The sequence below is a fragment of the Microcaecilia unicolor genome, chromosome 4, assembly GCF_901765095.1.
Source record: "Microcaecilia unicolor chromosome 4, aMicUni1.1, whole genome shotgun sequence".
NCBI classification, from domain to species: Eukaryota; Metazoa; Chordata; class Amphibia; order Gymnophiona; family Siphonopidae; genus Microcaecilia; species Microcaecilia unicolor.
In genome coordinates, this window is record NC_044034.1 from 372412473 (window position 1) to 372430683 (window position 18211).

Consider the following 18211-nt stretch of genomic DNA (forward strand, 5'->3'; position numbering starts at 1 on the left):
GATTTGGAACTTTTAGCTTCTAGAAGTGCACTGGATATTGATGGGATGGGAGGCGAGAATCGTGGGACACGGAGCGGAGGGCAGGGCAGAGGAGAAACGCTGGACATAGATGGGAGGGAAGAATCGCTGGACATGGAGGGGAGGGCAGAGGAGAGTGGAGAAGCAGAGGGACACTCCAACGTACTGTACATCAATCGCTGGACATGGATGGGAGGGCAGGGCAGAAACGAATCGCTGGATATCAATGGGATGGGAGGAGAGGGGAGAATCGCAGGACACAGGTGGATGGGAGGGCAGGGCAGAGGAGAATCGCTGGATATAGATGGGATGGGAGGGAAGAATCGCTGCACATGGAGGGGAGGGCAAGGGAGAAAGGAGAAGCAGAGGGACACTCCAACGTACTGTACATCTATCGCTGCACATGGATGGGATGGGAGGGCAGGGCAGAAGCGAATCGCTGGATATCAATGGGATGGGAGGAGAGGGGAGAATCGCAGGACACAGGTGGAGGGGAGGGCAGGTCAGAGGAGAATCGCTGGATATAGATGGGATGGGAGGGAAGAATCGCTGCACATGGAGGGGAGGGCAAGGGAGAAAGGAGAAGCAGAGGGACACTCCTACGGAATGTACATCAATCGTTGGACATGGCTCCTAACGGTTCCCTTAAAAACATAATCGCCATTACGTGATAACCTTGCTAGCACCTGTTTCATTTGTGTGAGATGGATGTTGTAGATGGGCACAAGAAGAGGCAACAACAGAATATTATGTGATAGTGAAATGGTATCTGTTAGTGCAGGAACATACTTTGAATGCATAGCATGTTGTACTATTGGGTTCAGACCATAAGAACATTAAAAAAGCCAAGCTGGACTAAGGCCAAGAAGCCCAGCATCGTGTTGCCAAGAGCAACAGATACCGCTATTTCTCATAGTCCATTTCCAGGGATGCACAGTGGCCTTCCCAAGTCTACCTAACTGCTAATTTTTTATGTTCTTTTCCTCCAAGTCTTAACACTGGCAATTCTCCAGTCTTCAGTTATTATGGCAGCTTCAGACTTTCCTCCTCTCTACTGGTGACCCAGTCTTCCATGCTTCTGATATCCTCTCCTTATACATGTTGGCACCCTTGAGAAAAGAAGCAAGACTACAAACCGTGCAGTATTGTGAAATCTGACTACAAAAAAACAGGTGTAGCTAAGTCTCTCACAGAAAATGAAGACACACAGCAGTGGTTTTGGTTTGGTCTTTTTTGCTTCGAAGAAAGTTGCAGACTTAATAAGTACATAAGTAATGCCACACTGGGAAAAGACCAAGGGTCCATCGAGCCCGGCATCCTGTCCACTACAGTGGCCAATCCAGGCCAAGGGCACCTGGCGAGCTTCCCAAATGTACAAACATTCTATACATGTTATTTCTGGAATTGTGGATTTTTACCAAGTCAATTTAGTAGTGGTTTATGGTCTTGTCCTTTAGGAACCCGTCTAACCCCTTTTTAAACTCTGCCAAGCTAACCACCTTCACCACGTTCTCCAGCAACGAATTCCAGAGTTTAATTATGCGTTGGGTGAAGAAACATTTTCTCCGATTTGTTTTAAATTTACTACACTGTAGTTTCATCGCATGCCCCCTAGTCCTAGTATTTTTGGAAAGCGTGAACCGATGCTTCACATCCACCTGTTCCACTCCACTCATTATTTTATATACCTCTGTCATGTCTCCCCTCAGCCGTCTCTTCTCCAAGCTGAAAAGCCCTAGCCTCCTTAGTCTTTCTTCATAGGGAAGTCGTCCCATCCTCGCTATCATTTTCATCGCCCTTCGCTGCACCTTTTCCAATTCCACTATATCTTTCTTGAGATGCGGCGACCAGAATTGAACACAATACTCAAGGTGCCACCTAAACCGAGAGAGTCAGGAGAGCCTTGAACAGTAACTGGGATGATAAGTGGAAGGTGCATAAGAACAGAAATTAAATCCATATGTGCTGTGGATCTGTTCACTTATTCCTTTGCTCCCTTGCAATTTATTTTTTTTTTTTGTAAACATAGTAAAAGATGGTGGAAAATGAAGGTTTGACTTGGTTTAACAGAGACAATGGACATTTCACAAAGGTTAACAGTAACACTCTTGACAAAAGTGAATGCAAACATTCTGTATATGTTGAATTTGATTGCAGCATATCGCATAGGGAAAGTTTTTGTTTAAAGGCAGATTGAAACCAGGGCTTTTAATTATTGAAGTAAAACAAGACAAAGAGCAGGCATGCTTTTCATATTGTTAAAAAAAAACACACTTCTTTTGCACATTTATCTACCTGTTTAATTTCCATGCATAATAGTGCTATTTATTGCTGTCTTTTGTAAAGAGAGATTAACTGATAGGAAATACAAACAAACCCAAATAAGTACTGAATAGAGAGGTGACAAAGAAGAACAGAGCCTTGTAATGTTAATTATAACTGGTAGGAAGTCTAGACAAATTACATTATGTTCTGTGTATGAACAGAGAGGACATTTAGTTTATAATATTAGAGATAGGGTTTGTATGTTTGCTTTACACGCAGGTGATCTACCACCAGGCATAGATCAGATCCGCAGACTCTAACAAGCCATGTAAAATTACACAATTGCAATTCAAATGTATACTTTCCGAACTAGTAATAATAAAAAGTATTTGACAAGACACCATGGATTTGTATGAAATACTGACCAGCATTAAAGCACACACCATAACTGGTCTGTACTTCACCTGTAGGTGTATACAATGGCAGAGTTTGCAAATATTAATGCAGATTGTAAAATATTCTACTCTTCGTATGTACTTACACAATCCAGGCATGGACATTTAAACCTGCTTTTGCCATCTTAAACCAGGCAGCTGTTATAAAATTGCTCTCATGAAAGGGCACCTGGTAGCAGCCTAATCTATAAAAGAACACAGGTGCCTAGTCTCCCTTACAGAATACCAGTGAAACCGGGTGCTTAAAAAGTTGGACACAAGCACTTACACCAGCCAGATGCTCCCTTACTCTTACTGATTAAACTAGAGCATCCAGAGGTTTTTGTGGCTGCACCAAATGTGACTTACAATCAGTCAGAACCCCCCCCACCACCACTACTCTCAACACTTGTGGAGGTGTAGCCTAGTGGTTAGTGCAGTGGACTTTGATCCTGGGGAACTATATCGGGCAATCAAGCCATTGTGACATCCCTGATGAGGTTGGCTCTTATTGGTGGAATGAGTGGAGGAGTAGCCTAGTGGTTAGTGCAGTGGACTTTGATCCTGGGGAACTGTATCGGGCAATCAAGCCATTGTGACATCACTGATGAGGTTGGCTCTTATTGGTGGAATGAGTGGAGTAGCCACCTAGTGGTTAGTGCAGTGGACTTTGATCCTGGGGAACTGTATCGGGCAATCAAGCCATTGTGACATCACTGATGAGGTTGGCTCTTATTGGTGGAATGAGTGGAGGAGTAGCCTAGTGGTTAGTGCAGTGGACTTTGATCCTGGGGAACTGGGTTCAATTCCCACTGCAGCTCCTTGTGACTCTGGGCAAGTCACTTAACCCTCCATTGCCCCTGGTACAAAATAAGTACCTGAATATATGTAAACCACTTTGAATGCAGTTGCAAAAACCTCAGAAAGGCAGTATATCAAGTCCTATTTCCCTTTCTGTCTTGGAAAACAGGATTTTACTGATATTTATTTATTTATTTATTAACCACCTTTATGAAGACATTCACCCAAGGCGGTGTACAGCAGGTACAGTTTAACATAGTAAAATAACCAAGAATAAACATAAATACAATAAATGAGGTAAACTTGAAAACACTAAATTGAAATCTAATAATAGAACAACTGTGAAACAGTATCTAAAATATACAGATTTAACAGCACTGGAATTTAAATACCAGAGATATAATACAGTGTTACCATAATACTAGTGATACACTTAAGTATCATTAGGACATTCAACTTACATAGATATAATGCTAAAGATTTTCTACAATATGGCTTATAATATAGCTGAGGGGCCAAGTGCAGATATATGATGGCAACAAGATGCGGGGTACAGAGTTAGTTGGGATAGTTTGATGGTTAGCTAAATGTCTTCCCTATGAGGAAAGGCTAAAGTGGCTAGGGCTCTTCAGCTTGGAGAAAAGGCGGCTGAGGGGATAGAGGGGATGATAGAGGTCTATAAAATAATGAGTGGAGTTGAACGGGTAGATGTGAAGCGTCTGTTTATGCTTTCCAAAAATACTAGGACTAGGGGGCATGCGATGAAGCTACAATGTAGTAAATTTAAAACGAATCGGAGAAAAGTTTTCTTTACTCAACGTGTAATTAAAATCTGGAGTTCGTTGCCAAAGAATGTGGTAAAGGCGGTTCGCTTAGCGGAGTTTAAAAAAGGTTTGGACAGCTTCCTAAAGTTTTGTACTTTGGATCTTGCCAGGTATTTGTGACCTGGATTGGCCACTGTTGGAAACAGGATGCTGGGCTTGGTCTTTCCTAGTATGGCAATACTTATGTACTTATGTAAACTCCAGACAAGTTCTTTGTATAGTTAAAGGAGATAAGGAACTGATCTAAGTTACAGTGTGTGTAGCAAGCTAGTCCAGGTGCAGAATGAGTGTATAGTCAGTCACCCTATGTGTTAAAGGCTTGGGAGAAAAGTCAGGCTTTCACCTGCTTCCTGAAGTAGAGGTGGTCTCAAATTACATGTAGCCCCTCTGGGAGTAAATTCCAGAGAGTGGGGGCTACTCATGAGAAGGCTTTCTTTTGATGAGGGGACAGATACTGAATATCTGGGTATGTGCGGCCAGCTGTCCCTAATCCAGCTAAGTGAAACCGGCCAAAGATAGGGTTGTGTTTTATGCAGCCTGTTTAACTTAGGCAGTTAAGTGCTGAACAGTGGCAACATAACTGTGTAAGTTCTGCCCTGGGCCGCCCACAGAAATTGCCACCTATGGCTTTAGTGGTTAGTGCTGATATTCAGCTGCACTAACAGGTTAACTGCTACTGAATATTAGCGGATAGTCCGGCACAAGCAATTTAACTGGGCAAAATCCCTTTGAATAGTAACCCCGTAGCATCTATTTATTTATTACATTTGTATCCCGCGCTTTCCCGTTCATCGCAGGCTCAATGCGGCTTACATAGTAACAAGAGAATACAATCTGTAGTATCAGGATCAACAAAGGAGGTATGTGGTAGGACAAATGAACAAGGGGTAAATGGGATAAAGAGGTATGAGAGAAAGGATAGGGATAGGTAAGGAAGAGGAGTGATGAAGAAGAGGTAGGGGAAGAGGATGGAGGGTAAGAAGATTGGTAGGAGGTAATTTCTGAGTCGTTGTTAATGATTAGATGAACCGGTAAATGGATGGGTTGCTTATGTTTGCTTATGGTAGGTCAAGTCGTTCGGGTAAATGTGTTTGAATAGATGGGTTTTCAATAGTTTCCTAAAGGGGAGGTATTCACTAGTTAACCTATTACCTGTTTTTGATTTTCTGTATTTTTAACATTTTTTTTTTTCTTTTTTAGGGCTTAAACTGCATCATGAAACCAGCATGTTATTTTGGTGGTAATACATTAGGAAACGCAAGTCATTTATTTTCTGTTTCCTTGCCAAGGTCTGATTGGGCAAAGAGCAGACATTTTACCAGCTTGTTGGGGAAATGTATCTTTTTTTTTAGATTTGGGGTCATTTCACGTCGACACCAAGTGTACAGTATTTGCAGGATTTCTATTTATAGCCAGTTAAATGTAGACATTCAAATGGGTTTGCTTACAGAGTGGCTTCTTTGGTATAGGAGACATTGCCTGTCAGAAATTGAACTCTGCTTTTACTTACGATTTCCTTATAAGTACCTTTGCAGAATGGGGCTACTAGACTTCATCAAGAGTACAGCTAGAGAATTTGTCATATTTCTGTAATTGAACTTGTTAATCAACATGTCCAAAGTTTTACGCATGACAAAACAACTCTAAATCAAATTTAATCCTAGTGCAACTGACAGGTACCACATACACCTTGATGCGATTAAAGTCTATCATTAAAATCAAATTGCCGTGGATGATGAGATCTCTATAAAGTGAAGAGCTGAATTTTATTTGTATATGGATAAGTATTCAGCCAAGGCAATCAGCAATTTGTTTTTGGTTTGTTTGTTTTTTTAAATAATACCTAGCACTGAATATCCAGATTCAACAGTATTCGCCAGCACAATCCAGGTAGAAATCAGATAAAGTTAAGACATCATCAGTTTTGCTGTCCCAGCTTTATGCAGATAGTTATCTTGTTAGTAATGAACTCCTGTGACCATCATTGCACTGCCCATGGACTACCAGGATGGTCTTGTAGTGATTTTCAGTGGCATTTTCCAGTGCTTGTAGCAGGATAAGTGGCTTTGAATATCGGGCCGATAGCATTTAGCCTCTTATCTTTTTTGAATAAGGCCATGTTCCAGGTACTTTCTGCAGCTATAACAAACTAGAAAAATATACCTCTAATCTTTAATCCTTACAGAAAGGGTTGCAGTTGCATGGAATGGCCTCCCGGTAGAAGTGGTAGAGACGAGTCAAAGTGTGGAGCAAGCATGTAGGATCTCTTAGGGAGAGGAAGTGGATGATATGAATGGATCATATGGCCTTTATCTGCCATCATTTTCTGTGTTTCTATAAGGCCATGTTCCAAGTGCTTCCTGCATCTGTAATAAACTAAAAAAAAGTTTACTTTTTCAGTGTGAAAGTAAACATGACTTGCATGTGAATATTTATATTGTTCCTCCACTAAGTTTAAGCTGGTATGATGGGGGAGGATTCTCTAGTGGAGTGGGAAGACTGACATTGTAACAAGCCTTCAGAAGCAGTTGGACTAACAAGGACCAACCAATATAGCATTGGTGTATGTATGCAAAAAATAAGCAGGTGGTAATTATGTAAAATGTATGCTCCGAGTATGAGGGGACTTGTTTTCATGTTTTACTGTTTATTTTGCTGAAGTTATTGCATTCTCCCTCATATCTGTGGGGTTAGGTCTTATTCTTCTCAACTATTTATACCAAACGAGTTCAATTACTTGCAGCACAGAAAATGAATAAATTGGGTTATTGTGGTCAGATGATTCTGACAATGGCTCCTTAGATATGGAATTTCTTACCATTGGAAAAAAGATTATTATAGGTTCAGAAAACTTTTGGAAACTGTTTTATATTTATTCACTGTAGATGAGCCGAGTCTTCCTTGTTTTCTGGAACTTATTGTAAACCTAGGTCCCCTTTTACTAAGCCGCTTAGGCACCTATGCTTGCCAAATTGGAGTTACCACCCGGTTCCCGCGTGGCCCTTGTGGTAATTTCAATTTTGGTGCGCATCCGCTATGCGCGTCTGAAAAATATTTTTCATTTTCTCGCCAAGTGGCATCTGACGCCCAAATTCTTTAACGCTAGGTCTATGGCTGTCGGTAAGGTCTCGGACCCAAAATGGATGCGTGGCTATTTTGATTTTGCCGAAAATGGACATTTTTAAAAAGGCCTTTTTTTTACAGGTGCGCTGAAAAATGATTCTGCGTGCGCCCAATACCCACGCCTACACTACCACAGGCCATTTTTCAGCGCACCTTTGTAAAAGGACCCCCAAGTGCTGTAGGAAAGTAAACTTCTATTATCTGCTAAGACAGACGACAGCAGATAGAGGGCTACAGATGAACAGACTAATATACTAAACGTAGTCACTTTCATAGTGAATGAAATACATATAAAAAAGGGAAAGTTTCCTCATTTACTCTGCATTATCCTTTATCAGACACTGTGAGCCCATTAATTCTGTCAGTAATTCTTTCATTGCACTGATTCTGTTTCTGTGGCATAGCCCTGAAAAGTGGAAGATACCACTCAGGACTGCAGTTATCAATGTAGGCTACTGTTGAGACATGTTCTTTTACCACTAACTCATGCTGTTTTAGCACAAGCTCCATTTCATGCAACGAGACCTAGTTACTAATAACTAGGGCAGTGGTTCCCAAACCTGGTCCTGGAGGAATCCCAGCCAGTCAGGTTTTCAGCATACCATAATGAATATTCATAAGAGAGATTTGCATGCACTGCCTCCACTGCATGTAAATCTATCTCATGAAGCCAAGTTTGCATATTCTAATTCTCAGTCAGTTCATATTAAGGCATGGAAGTGTTTTATAGATTACATTTTTTAATATGGTCGGGGTGCTGATGAATTGAGGCAATTTTGGAGTATCTCAGTCAATGTGACCCCAATATTAAATTTACCACCCAGCTTGGTGGACGTCAGGTGAAATTTTTGGATATTACAATACCATCCGGGGCACTTTTTTTAATACATGCTTACAGGAAGCAGATCAAAATATTTATTACATTACACAGCTCATCCTCCGAAGAGATTAAAAAACAGTATACCCATAGGACAATTTATGAAATTGAAGTGCTTGTGTACTTATGAACTTCAGTATAAGCAACAAGCCTCACAGATGTATAAACGATTTAGAGATAGAGGGTACCCCAAAAAGCAGTAAGGTAAGCTTTAAAGAGGGTAAATAATGCTCAAAGGAGTTGATTGTTCTATCTATCAAGAAAGGTAGCCGAACCTAGAGTAACCTGTGTGTTACCCTATTATGTTCAGGCACAGGCAGTCCAGTGATCAATTTTAAACCACTAGCCCTTGTTATTACATTTACTAGGGGCCCTAATTTAGGGGAACTTCTTAGTAATAGCGAATAAACTCCTTATTCTGAAATCAGACATGCATTAGTAACTGATAAGATTTGGATTCCTAAGTTAGACAAATATTTCTTCTTGAAATCCACAGTGGATTATAGTTCCTCACATGTTGTTTATGCCATTAAATACCCATGTAACCTATAGTATATTGGTGAAACTATTTGGAAGGTTTAGGTACATACAACTCAGCATTTGAGCAGTATTCAACTGCAGCGAATCAATACGCCGTTGGTTGAACATTGGGTTCAAAAAGGACATTATGTGAGTGAACTATGTTTTGTAGTTCTTATGCCAATCATGACAAACCGGGGGGGGGGGTGGGGGGGGGAGGGATACCAAGAAGAAATTATTTTTTAAGGAACAGAAATTTGTTTATATGTGGGACACAGTGGAACCTAATGGACTCAACAGGGAAGTGGATTGGAGTCTGTTGTTGCCGGGGCAACCGTAAATCACGCCCTTGTAGTATTTAAATTGAGAGGTTGCCCTGCAACGCATGCGCTGACATTTTTTAGAGACAGAACGTCATCAGCATAGAAGCTTGGTTTTCCTGTTCTGATTTGGCAGTCAGTAAGCATTTAAAATCATAGGTTTTGATTTGATATATTTGTGTATTTAGCCGTGTTGTGTATTTAATCTTGTTCATTCATGTTTGTAAAATTTGGTCTCCTGAAGACACTTGTCGTGAAACATGGCCCATGTAGAGACCAAATTATAATTTAAACATATGAACAATTTGTCTTTAAGGAAATCATTTTCAAGGAGATGAGATTTAATCTTTATGGTGAATGGAGGATCATTTTAAGCAAAGACCTGTGAACTTTTCAGTCCGCAATATTGGATATTAAGAATTGCTTTACTGATTGGAAATCCATCGCTATTGGTAGCGTTTGTGAATGAACAGTTCTTCAGGTGAACAATTTTTGATGAAAACTCTATTGATTTTATGGACAGATTTCCAACCATTGAGAAGGTCTGAGTAGAACTTGATGTTTTTAATTTCTCCATTCTGTCGCAGAAGATTTGTATTTTCACAACAGGGAGTAAAGTTTTGAACTGTGACATTGAATCAAGAGTTGAATACTGGAATGTAGTGGTTTAAGTTAAGTATAATATGTAATTGAGCTAGCATCTTATTAGTAGAATGACTCCTCCCTCTCCTTTTCTGCGCACATCCAGCAGATAGCCAAGACCTGTTGCTTCTTCCTCTATAACATCAGCAAAATTCGCCCCTTCCTCTCCGAGCACACCACCCAAACTATCATCCACTCTCTCATTACCTCTCGCCTTGACTACTGCAACCTACTCCTGACCGGCCTCCCACGTAGCCATCTACTCCCCCTTCAGTCCATCCAGAACTCTGCCGCACGTCTTATCTTCCGCCTTAACCGATATACTCATATCACTCCTCTCCTCAAGGCACTTCACTGGCTCCCAATCAGATACCGCATACAGTTCAAGCTTCTCTTACTCACCTACAAATGCACTCGATCTGCGGCCCCTCCGTACCTCTCTACCCTCATCTCCCCTTACGTCCCTACCCGTAATCTCCGCTCTCAAGACAAATCCCTCCTTTCAGTACCCTTCTCCACCACCTCCAACTCCAGGCTCCGTCCCTTCTATCTCGCCTCACCCCACGCCTGGAACAAACTCCCTGAGCCCATACGCCGTGCCCCCTCCCTACCCGTCTTCAAATCAATGCTCAAAGCCCACCTCTTCAATGTCGCCTTCGGCTCCTAATCACTACACCTCTTCTCAGAAAACTTATCTACCCCAACTTGACATTTCGTCCTTTAGATTGTAAGCTCTTCCGAGCAGGGACCGTCCTTAATTGTTAATTTGTACAGCGCTGTGTAACCCTAGTAGCGCTCTAGAAATGTTAAGTAGTAGTAGTAGTAGTAATATATAAAGAGTTTGGTATATGATCTTTTATTGCACATTTTTATGGCCCAGTGAAGTCAGTAGGTGTGTATCAAGCATAGATAAGTTTGTATTAATGTCTTATTAATGTTCCAATGTCTCATTCTCTCGTCCCAATACAATAATGTTCCCCCCTTGGCAATTAACGTACAGAATTCATCCCTCCCAATCTCAGACCACTTGAAAATCTTAGGCATAACAATTGACTGCAACTTAGATTGTGAGCCCTCCTGGGACAGAGAAATATCCATTGTACCTGAATGTAACTCACCTTGAGCTACTATTGAAAAAGGTGTGAGCAAAATCTAAATAAATAAACCTAACGCTAGAAAGCCAAGCTAAGAACGCGACCAAGAAAATGTTCCACACTATGTGGAAGCTCAAACGTATAAAACCATACTTTCCCAGGGATTCATTCCACAACATGATCCAAATCATGGTGCTAACCCATGTAGACTACTGCAATAGTATTTACGTAGGCTGCAAAGATCAAATCATAAGAAAACTACAGACAGCACAAAACACAGCTGCCAGACTCATCTTCGGAAAAACACGCTTCAAAAGCACGAAACCCCTCCTAAGAAACTTACATTGGCTTCCTATTAACATTCACATAACATTCAAAATATGCACAATAGTCCACAGAGAGGCATATTTTCAAAGCACTTAGCCTTCCAAAGTTCCATAGAAACCTATGGAACTTTGGGAGGCTAAGTGCTTTGAAAATGAGCCCGAGAATCATCTACGTACTCGCACCAGATTACATGACGGAACTTATCAGTCTACCAATAAGAAACATGATGAGAACAGCAAGAACCTACCTAACTCTTCACTACCCCAATTGCAAAGGTATAAAATACAAATCTTCACATGCTGCCAGCCTCTCATTTATAGGCACACAACTTTGGAACTCACTACCCAAAGACCTGAAACTCACATAAAACTACCTACAATTCAGAAAAAACCTGAAAACGCATCTTTTCAAGAAGTCTTTCCCCCATGGATCTGCCTAATCCCACACCACCTTACATCACGAAAAGTTCAGAAATGGAAAACAATAATATTAACCTCTCACAATATGCTAATATATCAACATAAGCGTTCATTGTACTTCTGTATTATGTACTAGACTTCTACAAATCTAAATTTTGTAACCACCTTTTTAGCAATATGTAAGCCACATTGAACCTGCCATACAGTGGGAAAATGTGGGATACAAATGCAATAACTACTACTACTTATTTCTAAAGCGCTACTTAACATACGCAGCGTTGTACACTTGAACATGAAGGGACAGTCCCTGCTCGACAGAGCTTACAATCTAATTAGGACAGACAAACAAGAGCTAAGGGAATATTAAAGTTAGGATGATAAAATAATAAATTAAGAAATAATACATTAATTGATGTGTTGCAAATAAAGAAAACATTTTTTAGTAGTAGTAAACATATGTTTTCTGATATTTTCATCAACAATTAATATTAGGCTATTTATATATATTGTTGAATTTGTATATTTGACTGTTAGCCCTATTGTTGTATACTAATGAATATTCATTGTGGATATACTGAAAACCTGACTGGCTGGGGTGCCTCCAGGACCAGGTTGGAATACCACTCAACTAGGAATAACAGTAAATGTCCAAAATTTAAGCAAGATACATTTGTAAAGCTTATGCCTTTTCCTTTTTCTCTGCAGGGTTGGTTGATGTGTGATGAGCAAACATGTCAGAACAGGACTCGTCGACTTCCTCTCAACTTCTCCAGAAATGGACCTATATGCCAGGCCTGCCTGAAGGCAACTCTCAGATTGGAGGTAGGCATATAGTACCTGATTCAATAATATTTCTTTTGTCTGAAAGCAATATCCTGCATTTGAAAATGACCTTTACACTGCGGTCAAAATGAGTGTTTTTATGGATTATTTTTGTCCTTCAGACAGCTGAGTTACAAATTTTCTTCAGTATCCAACTTCTCTAACCGTTTCTCTTTGTTGCATTGTAAGACTGACATACAACTACTTCAAAATTGGAGCCTAGGTGATTATCCCTTGTTATCTGAATTTGGTGATTGCTGAAAGATAGCAGGTGCCAATAACTAGGCCAGTGTAAGGAGATGCAAGAATAGCAGTTGCCCTGGGCCCCAGCATTTTGACAACAGTCCTGGCCAATAATTTCATGAAAATGTTGCCCTCTTCCAGTAGTCTAGTCTTTCTAAGCATTGTAAAATATTAAAAATCCTTAAAAACAAATCCAATTAAGCTATACCAAAATTAAAATAGAACTTATAAATAAAAAAGCTGAATACTCAAAAAGGTGACATTTGAACAAAATCCTCATTACCAGAATTCAAGTCTTAAATATTTCATAAATGTTGGATTTAAACCATAATGGTCTTCTGTCTGGAAAGTTTTAATTACTAGTACCTAAACTTTACAGCCTTTTTTAAAAATGCAAATGTATGGGAGATCACGTGACAGCACGGTACAGGAAAGACACTGAATAACTCTTCTCCTGCCCACCCTGACTTCCCCAGCCATCCAGCATTTTTTTCACCATCGCAATTCAGCGATCTAATACTAGACTGTTTCTGTGTGCTGGAGGTACCTGGAGTTGGTGCCTTTTGCCGCTGTGTGGCATTTAAAAACTTAAGAAAAGCACAGGATCACAGACTCCTGGTAGATTCCAAGATGGTGACAGGATCTAGCCCTTCCACCTTGTCAGTCATTTGGCATGGGCAACAGAGATCATGTCAGAAGTCACCGTGCCCTTAGAGACGATATTGGCAAAAATATTAAGCCCATAGAGGCGAAGCTGGAGAGAGTGGAGGTGAAACTGGACAAATTTGGGGGGGAATTTGTGGCATTCCAGCAGCGCACCAGTGACCTCAAGAACTGGGTACAGGAGGTGGTGGATTTGCAGGCCTAACAACACTCGAAGATCGCAGCATTAGAGAATAAGGTTGAGGACCTGGAGAATCGGTCCCGACGGAACAACTAACAATTGGTGGAACGTCCGGAGTCTCTGGGAGCCCAAGATCTGGCACACACTCTGGAAACCTGGCTGATGGAGGAATTGCAGCTTTCGGTTGACCTTGGACCACTCTGGACAGAGCGAGCTGATAGAGTGGGGCCTCGTCAGCCACAGAGTACTCGACCGTGACCTGTTATTCTATTCCTCCTTCACTATGTACATAAGGAATTGGTGCTTCAATCACTGCAATCGGGAAAATCTCTGACCTATATAGGCGATCGAGTGTTATGTTTTCAGGACTACTCAGCTGGAGTAGTGGCCAAGCTGCATTCTTTTGCATAGGTTTGCTCCACTCTTCATGCCAAACAGATTTGTTTTGCACTCCTGTATCCCACGTAGTTGCTGTTCACTCACTGGGCCACTACTCTCTTTTATAACAAAGTACCAGAGGCACAGGCGTTCCTGAGCTGGCTCAACCACGATGACACTGAGAGCAGTGGTGAAGGATCATCCTAATTTTGTTTTGCTATGTTTGGTTATTTGCCTTTGATATACCTGTGGCGGCTGGAATCATGGCTGTAATAAGGCTGGTATGGATCATGTGGGCTAGGACCTTCCTTTTGGGGGGGGGGGGGGAACTACTTCTTCCTACCTACTTCTAAGGTAAATCTTATCCCAGTTGTACATGCCATGATAACATCAAGCCTGGATTACTGCAATGCACTATACAATGGTCTGACTACAAAGGGCCTGCACCAGCTACAGTTGATTCAGAACGCAGCAGCAAGACTCATAGAAGGTTGCAAGCGACGTGACCATATCACACCATTTTTGCAAAATCTTCATTGGCTACCAGTACAATACAGGGCTAAATTTAAAACTTTATGTCTGACCTTCAAGGTCCTGAAAGGAAATGGCCCTGAGTACCTGAAAAATAGGATGATGCTCAACACACCGCCAAGGATACTAAGGTCCTCTCAAGGACTTTCACTAACCACACCCTCTCCAAAAGACATTACACGAGAGGATACCTGCAAGTGAGCCTTCACACTCTGGAGTGCACTGCCTTAAAGGCTCCGCTTAATACAAGACTATCTCTACTTCAGGAAGCAGGTGAAAGCTTGGCTGTTCAACCAGGCCTTTAATGGAAGAAGTAATTAACTCGTTAGTCTCACACACACAAGGAGTGACTCAGGCTGCCTATACTGCAGCAGGACATGTTTATCCACTCCTATCCTAGCTGAGGTAATATTTAACCATTTCTCTGACCTCATGTGCAATCAATCAGTCTTACTTTCTAATTCTTCCTACTTTCTTACCTATGTGTTCCATCGTTGCTTTACCCTTCACTATCAATTATAATGTTCTAGTTCGTATTGTGTTGACATTGTAAGTAGTATGTAGAACAATGGATAGAGGAACAAGTGTCTCCCTGAAATAAATAAATAATCAATCAACATCTAAAGTGGAGAAAAAAAGGGGGTTCAGTAACGCCACCCAGCTAGCCCAAGATGATCGGACTATAAGGCGTGGGCCCGGCACAACATCATGTAGCCCAAAAAAACTCCACACTCAGTTGAATGTCCGAAAAATCAAAGGTAGACAGGATACTGGGCTCACAATATGATTTTTTGTAGCTGGGTAGGTGACTCTCCCAGGGTCACAAGAAGTCATAGTGGGAATTGAATCTGGTTCCCCCAGTGCTCAGCCTATTGGACTGCTCAGTTTCCCCAGGGTTCCTGCTGGTCAGCTGCTTTTAAACATATTTATACATGACCTGGAAACGGGAATAACAAGTGATATAAACAAATTTGCTGATAACACAACATTATTCAGTGTTGATAAATCGGAAGAGAATTGTAAGAAATTGCAAGAGGACCTTATGAGACTGGGCATTCAAGTAGCAGATGACATTTAATGTGAGCAAGTGTAATGTGATGCAGATAGGGAAGGGGAACCCAAACTTATAGCTACATGATACAACCTTGGGAGTTACTGCCCAGGAAAAGGATCTAGATGTCACCATTGATGATACATTGAAATCCTCTGCTCAGTGTGCAGCAGTAGCAGCTAAGAAGGCAAATAGGATGTTAGGAATTATTAGAAAATCTGCAATAGGGTAGACACCCCTGATGGTGTGGATAACAAGAGGAAGGACTTAGTGAAACTAGAGGAATAGTCTGGAATTTTGCAGGTTAGATTTAATGCTAAAAACAAAATGCAGGGTTATGCATTTGGGCTGCAATCAAGTATAGCGGGTGAAATTATCAGTACAATCTGATAATTTAGGTGGTCAGATAGGTAGAAAAGGCGACAGTAAAAGCTAGACGGATGCTTGAGTGCATAGGGAGAGGAATGGCCAGCAGGAAAAAGGTGATGACAGTGCCTCTGTATAAGACTCTGGTGAGACCTCATTTAAAGGATACTGTGTTTAATTCTGGAGACAGCACCTTTAAAAAGATATGAATAGGATGGAGTTGGTCCAGAGGGCAGCTACTAAAATAGTCAGTGGTCTTCATAAGGCATATCTCAATATGTATATCTTGGAAGAAAGGCGGGAGAGGGGAGATATGATAGATGTTTGAATACCTCTGTGTCATTAATGCACAGGAGGTGTGTCAATTGAAAAGAAGCTGTGGAACAAGGGGGTATAGGATGGAGGTGAAAGGGGATAGGAATAATCTGCTTGATTTTGGAAAGGGTAGTGAATGAGTGGAATGGTCTCCCAATGGATGTAATGGAGAAGGGAAGGCTGTATTTGAAATTAAGAAAACATGGGACAAGCACATAGGGATCTCTAAGGGAGAGGAAAGGATAATAGATGATATGGATGGGCAGACTGGATAGGCCATATGGTCTTTATCTGCCTTCATTTTCTATGGTTGTATTCAGTACACTCTATGCAGTAAGTCAAAAGGTTAGAATTTATTATAACACTATCATGGATTTATCAACATGTACTTTTGGCAGTTTCTAGAGTTTTCATAAAATGAAAGTTAAAATATTGTTGCAGATTGTTTTGGTAGTGTCGTAATTTCATGTGAATTTAGAAATTCTTGATCATTATATTTTCTGAATATGCATTGTTATCAATAAGTTGTACCTCCAGCAACAGTTTGTTGTCTTTCATGTCCAAGCATCGAAGTGCACCAAAGTATCAAGTAAACTTGTTTATTAAAAAAAAAATAGTTTTTTTTCCATAGATTTTCATACATACAGTACTTGTGCTTTCCAGCATATGGAATATTGGAAGGAGTTACGTTAAAAAAAAAAGTGCTTGTGTAGGATCAAAATAACTTCCCAAATAAAGAATTGAAAGTCAAAAGATGTGTGTAAAGGATACCCTCATTAATTAATGTACAAGAGCCCATGATTCACAAGTTTTGCTCCTGAGCTTATTTTTATGCTAATTTGTATTTTATATTTTTAGAAATCTATTGTTGTAATTTTTCTGATGGATCCTCAGAGCCGTAGCGAGGGGAGCTGACACCCGGGGCGGGTAACCTGTTCCGAGGCAGAAAGGGCAGTGCACCAGCGCGGAGCCGACACCCCCCAGTGGCGTGAACCTGGGGCGGACCGCCCCCCCCCCCTTCCTACGCCACTGTGGATCCTTCACTTTTACACCACATTGAACTGTAGCCATATAATGCAGATGTTGGAGTCTAAGATATTTGACTGTGTTATAAATGAATCTGCATTATATCAAATCTCTGAGTAGAGAGGTGTGGTAGCCGTGTTGTTAGTCCACTTTTAAAGGTAATCAATAGAAATAAAACAAAATAAAACACGGAAAAGAAAATAAGATGATACCTTTTTTATTGGACATAACTTAATACATTTCTTGATTAGCTTTCGAAGGTTGCCCTTCTTCGTCAGATCGGAAATAAGCAAATGTTGGTAGATGACAGTATATATAAGTGAAACGTCAAAGCATTTCAGTGACAGTCTAACAGGATGGGGGTGGATAGGTGAGGGACAGGAAGAATCGGTTGAATGAGGGACAGGAAGATAAGCATGGAGACAGGAGGAGTGACAAAGCAGTACAATTTTATGGTTTATAATGGGCTAAAAAACCCAGATCTTTGCTAAGTCCTGTCTGGTGGGTGTCAAAATATTTAATCATTCATTTGCTTATTTCCAATCTGACGAAGAAGGGCAACTTTCGAAAACTAATCAAGAAATGTATTATGTCCAATAAAAAAGGTATCATCTTATTTTCTTTTCCATGTTTTATTTTGTTTTATTTCTATTGATTATCAAATCTCTGTAACAACAACATCAACAAAAAGGGGTCAACTGTTGACCCCCTTTATAAACGATTCGGTATGGGGACTACCGTATATATGGAAAAAGCACTTGAACCTCTGCCCAGTTCTAGATACATTATGATACACCCTTGCATAATTTTGTGCATAATTAAAGTGCTATGTGCATAATCTCATTAAATTACATAATTCCCTAAGCATTGTGGCAGAGAGACTGAAAATATGTTGGGCACTGTGAGAGTAGTTAGAGTGATTACCAGTCAGCCAGGGCAAATTACTCTGTGCTGTGTGTTCCCACCGTGCCA

The 18211-nt window shown here is 40.8% G+C and overlaps 1 protein-coding gene across 2 annotated transcripts in view; it reads left to right on the forward strand.

Annotated features, from left to right (window-relative positions):
* POLA1 (DNA polymerase alpha 1, catalytic subunit) overlaps nucleotides 1-18211 on the forward strand; it is a 782590-nt gene that overhangs the window by 532426 nt on the left and 231953 nt on the right. For both annotated transcript variants that reach the window (XM_030202369.1, XM_030202370.1), the window contains exon 35: nucleotides 12369-12485. In XM_030202369.1, the coding sequence (XP_030058229.1) occupies nucleotides 12369-12485 (117 nt within the window). The remainder of the gene's footprint in view (nucleotides 1-12368; nucleotides 12486-18211) is intronic.